The 20,394-nt window shown below is 46.9% G+C and overlaps 1 protein-coding gene across 2 annotated transcripts in view; it reads right to left on the bottom strand.

The window, feature by feature from the left end:
• Lrrc74a (leucine rich repeat containing 74A) overlaps positions 1–11,252 on the bottom strand; it is a 30,119-nt gene extending 18,867 nt beyond the window's left edge. Inside the window, exons 1-5 of one of the 2 annotated variants that reach the window (XM_032908788.1) lie at positions 10,974–11,252; positions 9,016–9,144; positions 5,235–5,407; positions 2,244–2,351; positions 1,476–1,572 (exon numbers count right to left, since the gene is read on the bottom strand). In XM_032908788.1, coding sequence (XP_032764679.1) covers positions 1,476–1,572; positions 2,244–2,351; positions 5,235–5,407; positions 9,016–9,144; positions 10,974–11,016 — 550 coding nt within the window. In that variant the 5' untranslated portion in view covers positions 11,017–11,252. The remainder of the gene's footprint in view (positions 1–1,475; positions 1,573–2,243; positions 2,352–5,234; positions 5,408–9,015; positions 9,145–10,973) is intronic. The other variant, XM_032908789.1, reaches the window with a different exon arrangement.
• Between the last annotated feature and the right edge of the window lie 9,142 nt (positions 11,253–20,394).

The raw sequence follows: 20,394 nt of genomic DNA, 5'->3' as shown, positions 1-20,394 counted from the left end.
AGTTTTTTTTTCATTGACAAATTCAGATGTGGATTTCTTTTATGAATTTTATTTTGTTATTTTGTGTGTGAGAGAGATTATGCATGCACGTATGTGTGTATGTGTGTGCAGGTGTGTGCATGAAATGTGTATGTATGTGTGTGCATGTGTGTGTGTGTGTGTGTGTGCACATACTTACCTATTCAGTGTTTGGAGGTCTTTATCATTCCATACCTATCTTTTGAGATATGATCTCTCACAGAACCTCAGAGTCAACCATTTTGGCTAAGCTGGCTGAAGAGATTGCTGGATCTGTGTATCTCTTCCCTTCCCTCTGGAGTTATAGATGTGCACACCCTACCTGTATCTGGATTTCTCATGGGGCCTGGGGTCTGACCTCAGGTCCTCATGCTTTGTGAGCAGGTACTTGGGGATTTTTCTTCCATAAGGTCACGATATTTTATCACAACAACAGAAAAGTAAGTGATACAAACTGCAAGTGTCTACTTGTTTGTTTGTTTTTGAGACAGGGTTGCTCTGTGTAGCCCTGGCTGTACTAGAACTCACTCTGTAGACCAGGCTGGCCTCAAACTCGTAGCGATCCACCTGCCTCTGCCTCCCCAGTGCTGGGATTAAAGGCTGTCCCGCCACCACCTGGCGCAAAGTCTACTTTTAAAATTTTTCCTTGTCAGCTTTGGAATTTTGCAGGACCCCTGGATTGGGAGTTATCTAGGAGAGTCCCAAGTCAACTGGGTAAAGACCTGTCCTCCTAAGAGGTCCTATTGTTCGGCACAGGGCCACTCTTTAGAATCCTTTCTTGACATAGAAGTTCCAGAGCCCTGCAGATAGCATAGATCTGCAAACCCAAGTGAGGAAGTGAGGGTGTGACTGGTATTGGAATATCCAAGTGACCCCGCTAGCCCAACAACAGATAGGTTATCACTCGTTTCAGAGTATACGTGCAATAATCAAGTAGTTGGTGAATGTTAAGACAACTGGAGAAACAGGATGGAGAGTAATAGTGGTAGGGCAATGCTATCGCAATAGGGACCAGAGAAGTCCCTTTAAAGGAAGATATGAGCCGGGTGGTGGCAGCACATGCCTTTACCCCCAGCACTCAGGAAGCAGAGGCAGAGGATCTCTAGTTCGAGGACAGCCAGGGCTCTGTAGAGAGACCCCGTCTCGAAAATCAAGAAAATAAAAGACGTCATGAGAACGAAACATGAACATCGTGAGAAAGGAAGGCATATAAGCCAGGCAGACCCTGGAACGTGGAGGTGCCCAAGACCAGTTAGAGTGCTGCAGAGAGGCTTGCTAAAGAGAACAGGAAGTTGGTGTGGCCCTACGAGGGGAAGGCTGCCTGGTCCAGCCAGGGAAAGATGCAGTGCCCTGTTCTCAGACCAAAAGAAGTTGGCCTAGCACATCTGGACCCTAGGAGTTTCCTCTGTTCTCTCCTTTGATTCTCAGTGTCCTCTCCTCCCTATCCATGGGCTCACCTGAGAGTTTCAGTTTCCAGAGCGATGAGTTATTCTCCTGGAGGAAGTCCGAGATGATCCTGGCTCCTTCCAAACCAAGGTTATTGTCAGACACATTCTGAGAGGTAAGAACACGTGTGCACGCAGGGGAGACTCGCACAGAGGGGCTCTCAGCACCAAGCGGGGCCGGTCAGGGGGATGATGGGGAGAGTGGGATTGGTGTGAAAGGCTTAAGACTAAGGTAATGCAAAGGTCAGAGAAAAGAGAAGGCAAGAAAGCGTGTTCCCAATATGGCTTCTCTAGCGTCTCACAATATCTCATCTTTTCTCCTCCAATACTGTTGTTACTCACACCCTACTCCCTCAGTTTAGCCCTGGTACTTCAGGTTGGTTGTTTAGAAACTTAAGGCAGATTCATTTGGAGAATCTGAAAACGAGACATCTAGCCAGGTCCTTTCTAGAGAAGGAAGCTCACTTCCGTTAGCACGGGTAAATCATTCCTTGTGGGGACTTGTACGGCTGGAAATAGCCCTTCAGCTTTTCTCACAGCCACAGGGTACAGTGCCTTAAGCCAGCCTCGGAAGCATGGCCCTCCTCTGAGAAGTTGTGTCTGGAGAGGAGGACCCCACAGACTGGTTAGAGATCACCCAAAGCTGACCTGGGCGTGGGGGTTGGGTTTCTGGCTTGGCTTGAGTGGTTCTGAGTCCCCAGGTGTGCCAGGAGGAGCTGGAGGAGGAGGAGGAGGAGGAGGAGGAGGAGGAGGAGGAGGAGGAGGAGGAGGGCACCCTACTAGCTCCTGTAGGTAGTAGTTCTCATGCAGCATCTCCATCAGACTCAGGATGCCCTCCTCCTGGATGGAGTTGTCTTCCAGCTCCAGTTTGAGGACTGTGGTGTTGGACTTGGACCATCACAATGGAAGAGGCAGAAAGACAAGGAAGTGGTTAGAGGCTAAGTTGGTTCTCTGCCACCTCTGCTTGAATCTGACTTCCCAGCCATGCAAGAGGGTGCTGTATCAGAGGCCTGGTCCCCAGTGTGGCAATGTGTAAGAGTTAATGAGACCATGGTGTCTGTAAGAGATGGCTCTGTAGATAACGTGCTTGCCAGGCAAGCAGAGGACCTGAATTCAGATCCTCCCCATCAACCTCACGGCAGTTCCAAGGGGATGTAACTCCTCAGCTCTCTGCAGGCACATGTACCCACATGCTCCTTGCCCTTCCATACACATATAATTAAAAAGAAAAATAAATCTGTAGTAAGGAAGTGGAGCCCAGTTCTGGTAGTGACCAGCTCTTCCTGTGCATGCCTCATCTGGCCTTCCTGTCTCGTTTTGTTCCGTTTCTTCCTCTCAAGTTCATTCCCTTCATCAGGGATGCTGTGAGGTCATCGTGAGAGGAGAGCTGGTGCCAGCCTTTGAACCTAGTTAGGTAAATAATTCTCTCTCTCTCTCTGTCTCTCTCTCTGTCTCTCTCTCTGTCTCTCTCGTCTCTCCCTCTCTCCCTTCTTTCTCTTCTTTTCTTCTCTCTTTTCTCTCTCTCTCTTCTTTTCTTTCTTTCTCTTTTCTCTCTCTCTCTCTCTCTCTCTCTCTCTCTCTCTCTCTTTCCTTTCTTTTTAGACAGGGTTTCTCCGTATATCTCTGACTGTCCTGGAACTTGTTTTGTTGACCCTGCTGGCCTTGAACTCACAGAGATCACCTGCCTCTGCCCCCTGAGTGCTGGCATTTAAGATATGAGCTACCATCACCCAGCTAAATCACCCCCCCCCTCTCTCTCTCGCCCTCTGAAGTCACCAGCCTCAGGTATTATAGTAATGGGTAAGGAGTAATGGAAAGGGCATGGAGATGTCGACTAGGAATCTGAAGGAGTTCAGAGGGTGAGGGGGGCAGTGCAAAGGGTGTGCCTTCCTTTAAACTCCTCCAGAGTGGGTTTCTGTCGGTCACAGTAGCTTTTGGCAGTGGGGCTGCTTCCACAATTGAACCAGGACGGTGCGTTGCAAAGCCTTGAAAACCATCACTTGTTTTGCAACGTGACAGACATCAAAGCCCAGAGATACCTCCCTTCCCCATCACCCTCTTTAGACTCCATCGCTGAACCAGCTAACTCCACCCTCTTGACACCTGTCTCATGGGTCAGACCAGCAGTTCCCATTGCCCTACAATTTGTTCCTGATGAACTCCTGACTTATTTCTCTTTTCAGATCATTTAAAAACAGAATGTTGTAAGGATTCTCAGTCTCTTTTGTTTTGTTTTTTTGCTCTCTCTATGGACAGTTGAGGTATTACTGATTTTTATCTTAAGGCAGGGTCTCATATAGACCCAGGCTTGCCTGGGACTCACTATTAGGCCAGATTGACCTTTAAGTCCCGATCCCTCCACTTCTGCCTGCCAAGTGCTTGGACTACTGATATCTGCCACCATCCCAGCACAATGTCACCATATACAGTGTCACTACTAATTTTAAAAAAGTGTTTGTGTGTGTGTGTTTTCCGTGGTAGTTGGGGGGACAGGCAAGGTTTTGAGACAGGGTCTCTCTGGGTAGCACTGTCTTGGAACTTGCTCTATAAACCAGGCTGGCCTGGAACTCACAGAGATCCACCTGCCTCTACTTCCTGAGTGCTGGGACTAAAGGCACGCGCCATCACTGCCCGGTGTGTGTGCATATGTATGTGTTTGTATGCATGTGCGTGGACGTACATGTTGTACACGTGGTCCTGTGTGCACAATGTGAGGAAGCCAGAGGTTGACATCAAGATGTTTTACTCTATTGCTTACCCCCCAACCCCCTTTGAGAGAGAGGTTCATTGGCTTGGCACTTACTATGGAGACCAGTCTGGTCTTAAACTCATGGCGAGCTGTCTGTCAGCCTCTGCCTTCCAAGTGCTGAGATTAAAGGCTTTAGCTACTGTGCAAAGCTGCCACTGTATTCCTGACAGTCTCTCACAGAATCCAGAGCTCATGGTTGACTAGACTTGCAGGGCACACAGTGAGATTCGGGGATCTGCAGGTCCCTGTCCCATCTGGGCCATGGTTACAGAGAGATTCCATGAAGCCTGGCTTTTAGGGACCTGACCTGCATGTCGTGTGTGTGTGTGTGTGTGTGTGTGTGTGTGTGTGTGTGTGTCACTCTACAAACCGAGCTATCTCTCTTACTGGATGTTAAATGTCCCCACCAAAGAGCATCTGCCTTTTACTTTTCTGGGCTTCTCTGAAGTCTTCTCTTCACCCTCTTAAGTGAACAGTCATGGAGGCGGTGATGTGCAGTTGTCAAAGTCTCTGCGACGTAGCCAGTTTTATATAATCAAGTATAGAAATCTGTGATGAGGTCAAGGTCGGGTCCTTGTTTGTTCATGGCAAGTCAGGAGATAATGTTACCCATGAGAAAAATTCAATTTACTCTGCAATAGGATGTCTAACTATGTGAGTGTGAAAGGCAGACATTGAATGAAGTGGCTCAGTAGTGGCTCTATGTATGGCCAAAGTCAGCTTTGGAATGGAGACCCTGGCCTACATTTTGTAACTGTAGTAACTCTTGGGCCTGGTTCTAGCCCATACATTTTTCTAGGACCCACAGGCTGATGACTTGCTTCCCAACTAGGAAAGGTCTTCGAACTACAGCCTCTTCTATGAGCTAACAGGGAAAATGACTAAAACGACCGATGGCTGAGAGAGGTCCAGGGTAGGTTGCTTTTTAGACACCAAAGAGGGTTCCTTCTGAATCTCAAACCAGCCACCCTGTTAATCGCCTTCTGTCAGGGTTGATGTGTTCCACTGCCCAGCATGCTCACCACCAGAGTTATAGCAATGGCTTTGATACCCATGGGGCCCAGACCATGGTGGTTGAGGTTCATGCAGGACTCCTCCATGTTCCGGATGAAGTAGGAGACAGGGACCACACCCAGCAGTTTGCAGGCCTCCAAGTACAGCTCCTTCTGTCCGATGCTGAAGAATTTCTCTGTGTCTACATAGAAAATCAGAAAGAAATCAGGTTTCTCTTCTAGTCTGCCTTAGCTCCACTCTAGCCCCAGGGGAATGCTCTTTTGCCTGGACTTTCCTCTGCCTGAGGTCTGGGCTTGAGGTTATGTGCTCTAGAATACCCAGCTGTGGATGATGACGTATATACAGGAGTGTGACCAAGTGTTGGGATCACCAGAAACTGGCCCCAGTAAAAGGTTTCCGAAGGTGTGATGTTCACAAGTTAACTTACGATCACACATGTGATGCATCCAGTGTGTTTCTGCTGTGCTTGAGGCAACATTGAAGGGCAAAGGAGGAGGCCCAGAACTGTTGACTTTTGATGGCTGAAGGAGTCTATATTTCAATTTTAGTTTCATTAGCATAGTTTTTTTGTTTTTGCTTTTGTTTTTGTTTTTCAAGATAGACTTTCCCTGTGTAACCCAGGCTACCCTGGAACTTGCTCTGTAGACCAGGCTGACTTTGAATTCAGAGATCCACCTGCCTCTGCCTCCCAAGTTCTGGGATTAAAGGCATGTGCCACTACCATCCAGGTTAGCACAGTTTTTCTGTTTTGGTTTTTTGTTTGTTTGTTTGTTTGTTTCACTATTACTATCTAATTTATGTGTATAGGTGTTTTGTCTGCATGTATATCTGTGCACTGCATGTGTACTGGTGTCCATAGGGACCAACAGAAGCTGTTGGATTCCCTTGTATTAGAGCTTCAGATGGCTATAAGCCACCATGTTGGTGCTAGGAACTGAACCTGGATCCCCAGGAAGAGCAATCAGCACTCTTAGCCACTGAACCATTTCTTTAGCCCCAGCTACGACTGTTAGAACATAAGCCATGGTTGGCAGTACAGCTCAGCCTTAGGGTGGGGTCATGGCTAGGAGAGGCCTTGACTTGGTCCCCCAGCAGCACAAGAAAGTATGAGCACAAACAGAGCTTTGCCAAAGATTTAGGGAAATCTTACACAGAAAGCTAGTTTTTTTTTTGTTTTGTCTTTTGCTTTTTGGGTTTTTTTTTGTTTGTTTTTTTAGAGAAACACTTGCATCCCTCCCCTCCTTTGGCCATCAGATTATTTAAACAATGAACCCCATGGACTTAGTTTCTCCAGGAGTCTCATGCAGGGATCAGGAAAAGGTTGAAGCTGGAGCCAACCGGAATAGAAGCTTGTATCCTGGAAAGAGGTCACAGAGTTCTGACAAGTAGACCACCTTGGAGGAGAGAGCAGCAGAGACATGGATGGACCACACCTGACCTTGGATTGCCCAGCTGTGCATACCCCATGCTCTCTGTTTAAACCCAAACCTTAGGCCAGGATCCTAAAAATGGACTCGGCAAGGGTGGGCCACTAGACTTCTTTATGTACTCTTCTTCATAATGCAGTCACATTGAATAGATCTCCCTTTTTCTGCTTTTCACTATTAATTGTGTCTTTAGTTGACCTATTGAGGATGGGTAGCTGAACCCAGTTGTTAAGGTTATCAGGGCCGGGGCCATCAACAACCAAGGTTCTGACCCTAAAAACTCTGGTCACAGTCTCAAGACAACCAATTAGCCCAAGGCATAAAATAGGAAACCATTTGAGAAAAAATAAGCTTGCACCGTAGTGGGCTTTCCTATCATGGTGGATTTCCCACTTTTGGTTCTACTTCCCCAGTGACAAACGGAGACACAGGTTGCACACAGATTGCACACAAGCTGGTCCCTACTAACGGAAGGAGAGCCCCATCTCTCTATTGCAAGCCCTTGGATCCTTAGATGTCAGTCCAGCCTGGCCCGTGGTCAGTGGGCATCGAGCCCTCCCGGATGATAGGGAGTAAGATGAAACCAGGAACCTCAGCGGGAACATCCAGTGTTGCTCTTTGTCACCTTACAATTAGGTAAAATGAGGTGTTGAAAGCAAAATTAATAACAGCCTTCAAGTGCAGAAGAAGCAAGAAAGGATTTCTCGGGAGTAGTTAGTTTAGGGGTTCTGTTGCTGTGAAGAGACACTGTGACCACAGAAATCCTTATAAAGGCAAACATTTAATTGGGGCTGTCTTACATTTCAGAGGTTCAGTCCATTATCTTTGGGTGGGAAGCACGGCACCACACAGGCAGACATGGTGCTGGAGAAGGAGGTGAGAATTCTGCATCCAAATCACCAGGCAGCAGGAAGAGACTGAGAAGCAACTGGGCCTGGTTTGAGCATCTGAGATCTCAAAGCCCAAACCCAGTGACACACCTACTCCAACAAGGCCACACCTCCTACCAGTCCGACTCCTTATCGGCCTAGGGGAGTCATTTTTATTCAAACCACCACAAGTGGGGAGGAAGTCTGAGTAGAAGAGTGAATTTGTGTGTTGACTGGTGGGAAGGTTTTATAAGCTGATAAGGTTTTATAAGCTTTATAAAGTTCGCATTGCCCCACCTCCCATTCCTGTGACCTGGGAACCATCCGTGTTTAAGAGCACACAGGAGGAGGGGGTTAATCATTCATAGAAGTGATCTCAGCACTTGGGGATGGGGGAAATAAAGAATTCAAGGTCACCGTTGGCAAGGTAATGAGTTCAAGGCCACCCTGGACTACATGGAACCCTCTCTCAATAAAACAGAACTAACAAAAGAACGGTGACTTGGGCTAGCCTAAGCTTGCAAAGCTGGAGGCTGTTCTCATCCAGTGGGACCAGCATCATTCTCCCTTCCTCCACGGATGCTCACCAATGATCTTTTTGGCATCTCTCACCTCAGGGATATTAAGGAGAAGGGGATGCTGAAGGTGTTTGTAAGAACAGAGAGTGTCTGCTTAAGATCCATCAGCTAGGGTGACCAGGAATGCTTGGTTTGTTGAGAGGAAACTTGGAACTCCAAAGCAGGAGAAATAAGAACTCTCAGGTAACCAGAGAGTCACTGGATTGGGGTTACAGAGACACTCTAGGGCATAGCATGAAAGACTGAATGCCAAAAACAGGCCAAACATGGCATCAGCTTATGTAGTCCTGGCCAGCTCTTGGTGGCTTTGGGTGACTCTTGCGACCTTCAAGCCTCTGTTCCCTTTCTAGAAAAGATATAATAAAGTCTGCCTTCTGGGACTATGGAGATCATGTGAGAGTTATGTGGGGCAGCGTGACGTGGTGCTGAAGAGGTAGCTCAGAGGTTAAAAGCACATACTACTCTTCCAGAGGACCTGAATTTAACTGCCAGAACCTATGTGAAGACGCTTGAAATCGCCTGTAACTCTAGTTTCAGGTGGGGATCTGATGCCTCTGGCTTCCTAAAGCATCTGAACTCTTGGATTCTTGGATACACACACACACACACACACACACACACACACACACACACACACACACACACACACACTTTAAAAAAGAGAGATTTATTTAAAGGTCAGAAACTTTTGCACGTTGGTTTAGATCTTAACAACAACCTGATGTGGATCTGACTCAGAGGATCCCTTGTCTGCTGTCCCCAGCCAGCCAGGAGGACAAGGTGGTCTAGAACCTAGCACAGCCTTCTCACTACAATCTTCTGGCAGGACCGATAGGAATACTCTGGTGGAGCCCAATCTCCCCAGTTTCTGAGGAAGCTGGTTTGCCACCCACCTCTCCTCAGATGTCACCTCACCTTCAATTTCCAGGTCTGTCTCCGAATCCTCCCGGGTAGGTTTCTCTTTCTCAACACTTGGAGTGGCTTCAGCCTCACAGTAGAGGGTGTCCTCGCTGCTCTGAGGTGCCAAGGAAGCTTCGGTTTCATCTGGGGGCAAAAACCATATCCCATTCTGGGAATTAAACCTGCAATCTAGTAAGCTGACTCCGTTAGTCTCTGCCTCTCTCTTCAGCCTTCCATGTCTTGTCTGCAGCTTTTGTCCCATAGCCTCACATAAACAGCCCTGCCAGGGAAACCCCTTTCTCTACGACCTCCTTATGGCTGAACTGGTGGAGTCCTTGTGTCCTCTATCAACTGGCTGCTCCATCCAGTCCCCTTCCCTGATCTGCCCGATTTTGGTGGGGTCCTTGCCCACACTTCTCCCTCAGCATTTGCATGGTAGGATTTTGGCATCTACTGTTGAGCCCGTTACTCTTGCTGACAGAAAGGATATGTCCTAAAGTCTGGACTTATGGTCACATGCCATGCCACCGGGAGGTAGGTGAAGGGTAGAACAGGTCGGAACTGGGATCGGATGCAAAGGAAAAACAGAGATGTGTTCCAGAGAGCAAGAGAGATGATCACATCTCTAGGAAGTTGGCTTACTTAGCTTCTCTTCCTTCAAGTCCAGAATTGTCCCTGGGACTGTGAAGGGGAGGCTTGAAGATGTCTCCTGACCTCAAGTTCACTGCTATGATTAAGCATGCTCGTCTTCATTGAATTAGGCTCTGCTGAGGGCAACAGTGTGTCTTTCACTTGGGTGTCCTTCACACTGGTCCCTACACTTGCTAGATGTGGTCAGTTCATTGGGCCACCGTATGATGGGCCCCTGAAAGCCACCCACAACGTTCAGAGATGAATCCTCCAGCATCAGCAGGACGCAGGGCTTCAGGAAGTCATATTTGTGCTTCTGGAAGGCCTAGCAGACAGGCCTACTTATTCCCTTCCTTGTTTTTCTGTTTCTTGTCTTGCCTATTCATTACTCTTTGAGAATTTCATACATGTACGCCAGTCTGCTTTCTGAGTGGGCTAACATTACACACCCCACCCTTGCAATTTGGATTCTAGAGGGCGGGCTCCTAAGTGATATCAAATAGGTGTACGTCTTAGTTTTTCCACACAGAGTCAGGTCCCGATATTTATTCCCAAGCCTCCGGGACAAACTTCCATGTAACATGTAACTTGAGTAGCAGCAGCTCAGGAGTCAGGAAGGGGGCAGCTGCTGTGTAGTCCATTCTGTGGCTCTGTGCTCTGAGAAAAGGTGGTGAATTTCCAAGTCTTAGTTTCTTTTTTTTTTTTTTTCGGAGCTGGGGACCGAACCCAGGGCCTTGCGCTTCCTAGGCAAGCGCTCTACCGCTGAGCTAAATCCCCAACCCCTTAGTTTCTTTATATGTCAAACAATGAGAGAGAGAGAGAGAGAGAGAGAGAAACAACAAGTGTGTAAGTGTGTGTGTGTGTGTGTGTGTGTGTGTGTGTGTGTGTGTGTGTACCATGCCTGTGGAAGCCAGAAGGCAGTATCAAGTCCCGTGGAGTTGGCATTACAGGTCATTGAGTCACTATGGACTGAACTAAAGTCCTGTGGAGGAGCAGAAAGTTCTAAGTGCTAATCCATCTCTCCAGCCCCTCGAGCACTTGTAGAATTCCACTCAACCGGGGGATGCTAGCAATTGGCAATTGTCAGCCAATCCATGTCGTCTAAACAATCCTAACGTGGCTGATTCCTGACTACCAATGTGATGTCCACAAAATGATTGGCTAGAGCTCCTAAGAGCCAAGTCTAGCATCACATCTCACTATTTGTGTGGTCTCTAAACCTTGTCCCTAATGTCACATGCCACCTCCATTGCAGGGACTCGGGCAGAGAGAAGAGGGCGCTTAGAGTCTACCAGATCATTGGACACAACTCTGGGAAGGGCAAGAATTGGGAGCCTTTTCACCTTTGGTCTCGTACTCAAGAGGGTCAATATCGTCGTCGTCCATGCTGCCAGGACTCCCTTGGGGGCTGGTGACAGCTTCTTGTCCCCTGGTAGCTGCTTCCCTAAGGTGCACACCTGTCCATTAGGCTCTGTTTCAAACTATGTGCACTGCTCTCTTGAGGGTGAATCCCAAGGGAATCTGTAGCTATTTTTTCATCCCAGCAAGCTTGGAGGAGAGCCGGCTTTGATGGGAATCCGGCATGTATGGATTTGTCACCAGCTAGGCCTGGGGCTCATCGGGGACAAGATAGAGCTCTATTCCTCGGACCCTGGTCTAAAAGGATGCCCGCCCGCTTATGACTTTGTGACCTAAGAGCCACTCTCCTTTTATCTTCAACATTCCATGATCTCATGCAGTCATTGTGATCCACGAGGGTGGACCTGGTAACAGCAGGCCTCCCACCCTTTTGGGGTCTCTGGTGGTCATCTTTTCTCATATGTTTGCTGGGTCTAAGCCCAGACTTGGCTGTGAGTGCTCGGGTGCTGTAGGAGGGCCTCTTAGTGACAGCCTAATTCCTTCTGAGTTAGCACCAACCCCAAGGCTCCTAGTCAGGTGACCGTGAAGCGCCGCCACCATGTTTTTTTCTCAAGGTGGCTGCGCTTCAGGTACGAAGTATTTCAGTGATGGGTGAAGTCAGGTTTCTTCTACCCAGTTCGTCCTTTTTGCTCGCACCCGTGGGAGAGCATCCTCGACCTTGGCACAGAAGAACAAAAATCAAAGCACCACAAGCATATGTCCTATCAGCACGGTTCGTTGCTACCCCAGCATTGCTCACGCCAGACTCCTAAGCTGTTTAACTTGAGGCCAGCATTCCCCACTCAGCTGTGCTCGAATGTGGAGTTGAAGTTCACTCGAGGTGCAGTGTCGAGAGATCCCAAGGGCTTGTCCATTGTTCCTTGATTAAGGCTTCAGGGCGTCAACAGTCAGGTCAGTGGCTGGTAGACTTGGGGGGAGGACGAGGGGAAGCCTCCCTTTTGGGCATTGGAAAGATGAAATTCTAGAAACCTGGCTTTAGAAAATATAGTTATATGTGTGTCTGTGTAAGCAAGGGGACACCTCTCAGGAGCCCTTTCTCTTCCTCCATCTTGTGTGTGAGGCAACGTGTTTCTGTATACCACAATGTACTCCGGGATGGCTGGTCAGTGAAACAGGCCAGTTTTCGTGTCTCCGCCTCTCTGTGTGCCAACGCTGGGATTACAGATGCGCACCACCACGCCTGCATTTTTACATAGGTTTTGGGGATTGAACTCGGGTCATCAGGCTTGGGAGTTAGTTCATCTTTGTGGGTGAAGCGGAGACTCATTTGCGTGTGTACATGTTCAGATTGTTCCAGCACAGTCATTGAGAGGACCCTTCTCTCTCCATTGAAGTCTTTCTTCTATTGTTGAGATGGTGTCCTTTTTGTCTTGTGTCATAACCAGCCAGGCCTGGAGGCACTTGCCTGTAATCCCAACACCCAGGAGGCACAGCTGGGAGGATCACAAGGTCAAGGCCAGCTTGGACTAGAGCGTTTCAAACAAAACTAAACTTCACAATCAGAATGCAACATTGTACCGTCTAATTAGACCACTGTGCTTTGAGATAGTCCCCTGCAATGCTGGGAGGGGGGCCCCCCCGAGGGCACTGGGAGATGAACTAGCTCTGCATGTAATTCAAAGAGCAGGGTGCCATGATTTTGGCTTGGAGTAAATCCAAGAGGATTGTCTTTTGGGGATACCATTTGGATGTCAAATACTAAAAGAATGACAATTGGACCATCAAGGTGATTTAATGGTCAAAGGCTCTTGCCACCAAGCCTGATGGGCCCAAGTTGGATCCTTGGGGCCAACACGGTGGAAGGAGAGAATGGAATCCTGAAAGCCGTCCTGTGATCCCCATGTGCCTGCTCTGGTACTATCCTCGCTCCCCCCCAGTAACGTTGGCTTTGAAAATAAGAAAAGAGGGGTTTGGAGAGATGGCTTAGAAGTCAAGAGCACTGACTGTTCTTCCAGAGGACCCAGATTTTATTCCCAGCACCCACATGGTAGCTCAGAAGAATCTGACAACCCCAGGCTTGACTGACTCCTGCAGGCACCAGGCACATACACGGGTCACAGACATACATGCAGGCAGAACTCTCATTTATATAAAATAAATACGTCTTTGGAACAAAAAAGAAGAAAAGGGGAAAACTTTCTCTTTTCTCTCCTCCTTTGTGGTGTGTATGTATGTGTATGTGCTCATGTGTGAGTGTGAATGCCCTTACATGTACATGCAAAGGACACAGTGGGGAATTCCAGGAGTCCTCAATTTTATGTGTTATGGGTGTTTTGTCTGCATGTATGTCTAAGTACCACACGCATGCCTGGCTACAGCAGAAATAAAGAGACCAGAAGAGGGCATTGGATCTCCTGAAACTAGAGTTATAGATAGCTGCCTTATGGGGACTGGGACTGGGACCTGGGTCCTCTGAAAGACCAGCCATTGCTCTTAACTACTGAGGAATCTTTCCAGCCCCTACTTTTTTTTTTTTTTTTGACACGAAGCCTTTCACTAAATCTGAATCTTGATGGTTCATTGTTTGTGGCTAGACTGGCTGGCCAGCAAGCTCACAGGATCAGATTCCCAACACTGGATTTACCAAGACCATACCTGGCTTTCATATAGGTGTCAGGAATTTGAACTTAGGTCTTTTCGCTTGTACACTAAGCACTTGTGGTGGATGTTCTTGGTCAGCAACCTGACTGCATCTGGAATAGCTATCACAAGGACTGAAAACACAAGTCACTGGGTATACTGTGAGGGATTTGCAGTTAACTCCAGATGTAGTCAAATTAACAACCAAGAATAGTTGACATGATACTCTTATCCCACCGAGACATCCCTCTGACCCCAGCGTCGTCATGACCTGTTATTCTGCTCACCAGTGAGGCTAAAAGCAGAGGGAATCCTTTGTGTCCCTAATGCTAGCATTTTTATAGTCCCATGTAATTCATAGTTCCATGGACTTCATATGTTCAGTGCATTGCAGCTGCTCGACAACTCTATTATTCCTGTTTTGCAGATGAGGAGACTGAGAGAAGGATTGAGTAAGTGGGCCAAGGTCACAAAGTTAGTAGGTGATGGAGCGAGGATGTAAATGTAATCTCTCTGGTCAGAGTCCATGCTGCCTCTGCAGTGACATCTGTATTTGAATGAAACAAGGTTGCTTCCTCTCCGGGCAACATTGTGCCTAAGTACTTGATTTCAGGATAGATAAACTATGTAGTTCATTGGTCAAATCTGGGCCATGATTTGTTTTTATAAAGTTTTATTGACACATGATTATTTCTGCCCACTTAGCCTCTGGCTGCTTTTGGAACTCTATAAAGCCCAAACTACTTCCTATTGGGTTCCTTAAGAAAATGTGTTTGGGATTTGATGGCAATTGGATAAGATGATGAGGGAGGAAAGTCCAGTGTCTTAGAGGGGAGAGAATGGAGACAAAGGGACTAAAGGGAGGAAGTTAGCAGAAACCATAGTAGAAGGAAACAACAGAGGTGGCTGGGTTAGTTGTAATGATGCCTGATTTGACTTAGAAGATTTTTTTTTTTGATATAAGGTTTTGCTATGTAATGTAGGTTGGCCTTGAGCTTACAGTGTTTACCCTGCCTCAGGCTCCTAAGTGCTGACATTACAAATGTGTGCAAGCACATCCGGCTTGGGACTCATTGCTGATGTTGCTGTTGTTGTTGTTGTTGTTGGTGGTGGTGGTGTGTGTGTGTCTGTCTGTGGTCATGCATGTGTACCTTCGCCTGTGTATAAAAGTGTGCACACACCAGAGGTTAATGTCCTACTGCTTTACACATTAATTTTAAAATTCATGTGTGTGTATATGTGTGTGTGCGTGCGTGTGTGTGCATCAGGTCTACAGGACCTAGAATCACAGGCAGCTCTGAGCCTCCTGATGCAGGTGCTGGGAACCAGCTTGGGATTTTTGTAAGAGCTGAGCATGTTCTTAACCATATCTCTCCAGCCCATTTCCATTTTTTTGATACAGGGTCTCTTGCTGAACTCGGAACTCACTGATTGGCTAGAGTGGCTGACTAGTGAACCCCAAGATCCTCCTGTCTTCACCAAACAGTGTTGGGATTACAGGGGTACATTGCTTTTTATGTGGATGCTGGGGATTTGAATTCAAGCCATCATGCTTGCCAGCTAAGCCATCTTCCTAGCGCTAGGTTTTTGTTTTTGTTTTTGTTTTTTTTTTGTTATTGATAGTTTTAAATGAGAAGATTTTAAATGTGGGGTTTGAACTAATGACTTGTCTTATTGCTGTGACAAAATCCCTGGGAAGAATGACTTAAGGATGGAAGTATGTTTGGCTTACAGTTTAAGAACCACAGTCCCCTGCAGCAGGGAGGGCATTTGGCAAGAGTATGAGGAGGAGGCTGGTCATATTGTGCCTGTAATCAGGAAGCAGAGAGTAGACAGGAAGTGGGAGTTGTCTATAAAACCTCAAGGCCGACCTCCACTGACCCACTTCCTGCAGTTAGGGTCCATCTCCTATAAGCAGTGCAATCTTCTAGACTGGCAAGGCTAGCTTGGAATAAAATTTAAACAAAGGAACATAAAAGGGGGAAGAGTGTGCTACAGGGGGGGGCAAACCAGAGGGACTCGAGTCTATACAAGGAGCAGTATTGTGTCTATGTGAGTGGTAGAGATCTGAGAAACTTGAGGAGATGAGGTCTAGACTGAGAATCAAAGATCCACTAGACAGTATAGCTGGGGTAAGTGGATAAGGGTAGGGAGGAGTATTTGAGGCCCATGAATGACAAAGAAAAACAGGTACTACATCATCATAGCATGGTGAGGCCGGAGCGTAACTCACACTAGGGGAGGAAGTGCTGTGGAAGGAACTGGGAAGGTGAGGAGGCCTGTCATGCTCTGCCAAGCAGTCAGACTTGCATCCTGACATCCATGCAGCTGTGCCGGAAGGCTTTAAGCAGCAGAATGACCTAGTGGATCTTGCACATTGGGAAGCACGCTCTACGGAATGTGGATTACGGCTAGGAGGGGGATCAGCACCAGTTAGGAGTGGCTAAAGGATGAAATGGGTTGATCAGATGTAAAGGAGATAAAACTTCTCGGCCTCCAGGGAGAGGAGATAATGGAGGAGAGTGAGGTATCTCAGGAAACAGTTGGGTTCTTCAGGAAAAAGGCAAAGAAGCTGGAAGGTGGGGTTTGTAGAATGGGAACGACAGACAGGAGGTAAGGAGTGCACTTTGGGTGTGTCCAGTCTTGGACATCCGTTGAAGAGGACTGCAGTCAGGATTTGTCTCTGGGTAAACAAAACAACAGACATAGCTCAGTGGGTAGAGCGCTTGGCTGGTGTGTATGAGTGTCTGGGTTTAATCCCCAGCAATGCATAAAGCTGGGTGAGGTGGTCAGTAATCTCAGCACGCAGGAGGTTAAGAGGTAGGAGATGCAGAAGCTCACGGTCATTTTAGGCTACATGGTGAGTTCAAGGCCAGCCTTGGATACAAGAGATCTTATTGGAAAAGTAATGAATAACTTAATACCTCTGCCCCACAGCAGCACTCCACAAGTATGAGAGTTGACATCTATGAATTGCCATCCATATATGTATGAGGCTATTGAGTGTATATTTGCAGCTATTGAAGTGTTAGAACTTTCTCTTAAGGAGAGACTGGGATACAGGATGGGAGTGGTGCTCTGGGCACAGTAAAAGGAGGGCACTCGGGAGCACAAGGGAGGCAGGGGGACAGAATGGCCACAGAGATAGAAGGGAAACAAACACATCACAGAAAGATGGCAAAACCGGCAAAACTACAGAATAGCCAGGAACCAATAAGGCCCGGAATTCAACTTTTCTGTGGCTCTCCAGTGTCCTCACAAGGAAGGCCGAGGGAACAGTGGTGACGAAGCTGTATTTCTGAGAAGGCAATTGAATGAATGAGGGGTACCAAAGTAAAGACATCAGGTAGACAACTCTTTCGAGACAATTGGCTCAGGAGGAGAGGCGAAGAGGCAGAGGGATAGCCAGAGAGGGGATGGAAGTGGCATAGTGTAGGAATGACTGAACGTCCTAAGGATTGATGTGAGGAGTCGTTGGAAAGGAGTGGGGGCGCCATCTCTGGGAGGAGGATAGAGGATTCTGAGGTGGGTGGAAAGGCTGGCTCCTATGTTGGGAGGCAAGGGCAGAAAGATGGTTTGAGATCTTGCTTCACACACTGTTGTGATAGTGTAGAGCAGAGGGTTTATTCTTGGTGGTTCTTCCATTTTCCTAAAGTTGATGGGGAGCTGGTCTCCTAAGAGCCAGGAAAGGGACAGGGTAGAAAGCTAGAGGACAGACAGGAGAAGACGAAGAACTTCGAGCTTGAGAAATGTCCATTGCCAACACCATTTCACGACTCAGTGACTAAGAGAATGAATGAATGCTGACTAACTGTGGTGGTGGCATTATGAGGAGATGTGGCCTTGTTGGAGTAGGTTTGGCCTTGTTGGAGAAGTGTGTCATTGTGGGGGTGGCCTTTGACACCCTCCTCCTAGCCTCGTGGGGGACAGTCTTCTAGTTGCTTTTGTAACAAGAGGTAGAATTCTCAGCTCCTCCAGTGCCATGTCTGCCTGGACTCGGCCATGCTTCCTGCTATAATGATGATGGACTGAACCTCTAAACTGTAAGCCAGCCCTAAGTAAATGTTGTCCTTTATAAGGGTTGCTGCGGTCATGGTGTCTCTTCATAGCAATGAATCCCTAACCAAGATGCTAACTTGAATCATTAGTGCTGGAGGAAACACTAGGCTCAGAGAAGCAAGGTTTTTAGGAGTTATGAGAAAAGCTGTGAAGGCAATGCCTTTTAGCCCATCCTATCAACCAGAGCCGCCGAGTGAGCTCTCTAGACCTGTACAGTTCAATGTGGAAGCCACTGACTGACTAGTAGTTCCTGGTAGTTCTTGAATCCTTAGAATGTAGCTACTTCAAATTGAGACGTGATGTCTGGGTAACATGCAGACTTGATTTCAAAGACTAAGTACAAAAATAAATGTAACCCTCCCTCGTTTAAAAGGTAGTTTAAATTTTTTTTCTATAGGGTTGAATTAAAGATTATGAAAACTAATTTCACTTGATTTATTTACTTATTTATGCTTTCCTTTTCTTTGTGTGATGCTTGCATTAAATGCAGGATCTTATGAATACTAGACAACGGATTCATCATTGAGCTATATCCAAGCCCACTATATATATATATATATATATATATATATATATATATATATATGAATTTCTTTTTCTTTTCTGTATTGGGGATTGAACCTAAGGCTTTGTACATGGTAGGCAAATGCTTCACCATTAAGCTACACCCTCAGACACTAGTATATATTGTTTGCTTTTACTTTACTTTCTGTGCACAGATGCCCTGGCTGAATCTATGTCTGTGTGCCACTTATATGCCTGGTGCCTGCAGAGCCTAGAAGAGGGGAGTTACAGATGACTGTGAGCCACCATGTGAGTGCTGGGATTCGAACCCTTGTCCTCTGAAAGAGCAGTCAGTGTTCTTAACTGCTGAGTCATCTCTCCGGTTCTCTCTAGTATATATTTGAAAATACATTGACTATTATTATTTTATATTTATCGATGTTTTGTTTGTATATGTGTGTGTGGACTGTGTGTGTGCCTGGTGCCTACAGATGAAGTTATAGTTGTGAACTGCCACATAGATGCTGGGACTTGAACCTAGGTCCTCTGAATAAGCAGGTAGCTCTTGGCTACTGATCTATCTCTTCCGCTCCCTAAGATAGAACTTTAAGCTACACGCGTGGTTCACAATTCTTGGTGTGGTGAGCAGTACTTTCCAGGCCTTGGTCATTAACTTCTACAATCCTGAAGGTAATAGGCAGAGGCATAGCAAAAAAGTTAGGCAGTCAACTTTGCACATGTGCCAAATTAATTCTTCAAAGTATTGCAAAGCCTTTTCTTCCGGGTTAGGCAGCACATGCACCTTGAAGTCGTGCTAATGAAGAATGCAGGTGCTCCTCAAAGCCTTTGTCATCACAGCTGAGATTAGTTACAGAGCTCATCCCTCAGATTATTTCTGATGTGCCAAAGCTGGGACATGGGGAAGATCGTGCTTGGAATTTTCCTTTGGTTGAGAGACTGTGGGTCACAGGTGTCATAACTGGGCAGGACTGCTGGTTGGTTCCCTCCTTGGAAGCTTGCATGGTGCCCTGTGGTATCATGAGGGCTAATCCTCAGAGATGAGACATTCAGGTCTGACACAGCTCAGGTTGTCCAGATCCTGCATACACGGCTGTCATCAGCAACAGGGCTAACCTTCCATCTCTGAGGAGAACCAAGTGCAACATCGATATCCTAGAGTGCTTGGCAGTTCTTGGATAACCTTGACCAACCACAGAGACAAAGCTGCTTTTGTCAGCTCAGATGTGAAATTTTTATTTAAATTATATAGGAGATATCTATATATCTGTGTATTTTATCTTTGTTTTGTTGTGGTTTTTCCTATGTATAGCCCTGGCTGACCTGGAACTCACTCTGTAGACCGGGCTGGCCTTGAACTCAGGGATTCACCTGCCTCTGCCTCCCGGGTGCTTATATATTATACATTACATATATTAAATTGTATATAACATGCCATACATACGTGTGTGTGTGTGTGTATAACTGGCTCTCTTGGCAATTCAGCGTAGACCCAACATAACTATAGATGGCTTCTGTCCAAGTTTAAAAACCATAAACAGATGCTCGTCATTCACAGAATTCCAGTTTGATCTCCACCAATGCACACTGGGAGTAGTGGTGCAAAGCTATATTCCCAATACTTGGGAGGTGGAGGCAGGCAGATCCGAAGTTCAAAGTCATCCTTGGATACATTCTTGGAGCAAGTTTAAGGCCATTCTGGGATACATGAGACCCTATTTGAAAAAGAAAAGAAAGAAAAGGAAAACATTGTGAGCCAACTTTGGCTAAGTGTGAGTGTGGAAACTGAGACTCTTAAGAGATTACCCATGAGGCTTCATGGGGACGAAACAGTAGAGCTAGGTTCTGAACTCATGTGGTCCAACTCCAAAGCTTGTGTGATTCCTCAACCATTCTTCATTTTCTAAATAATGTATCTAATTATAAGTCAGGAAAGAGAGAGGGAAACCAGGCTTTGCTGGCTCCTGGGAAAACTCGTGGAAGAACATGGCCATCAGTAAGCTTGTCTGCACTGTGTCCACAACAGAGCAGCCCAAGGGAGGCTTCTGCAGAAGTTTCCTATCTCAAAATAACTTGATAGCTGGGCGTGGTGGCACACATCTTTATTTCCAGCACTTAGGAGGCAGAGTCAGGAGGATCCCTGAGTTTGAGGTCAGCTTCATCTACAGAGTGAGTTCCAGGACA

Source organism: Rattus rattus, chromosome 7 (genome assembly GCF_011064425.1).
Source record: "Rattus rattus isolate New Zealand chromosome 7, Rrattus_CSIRO_v1, whole genome shotgun sequence".
Classification (NCBI taxonomy): Eukaryota; Metazoa; Chordata; class Mammalia; order Rodentia; family Muridae; genus Rattus; species Rattus rattus.
The sequence above is the reverse complement of the archived record's forward strand: the minus strand, read 5'-3'. Positions and strand labels throughout refer to the sequence as shown.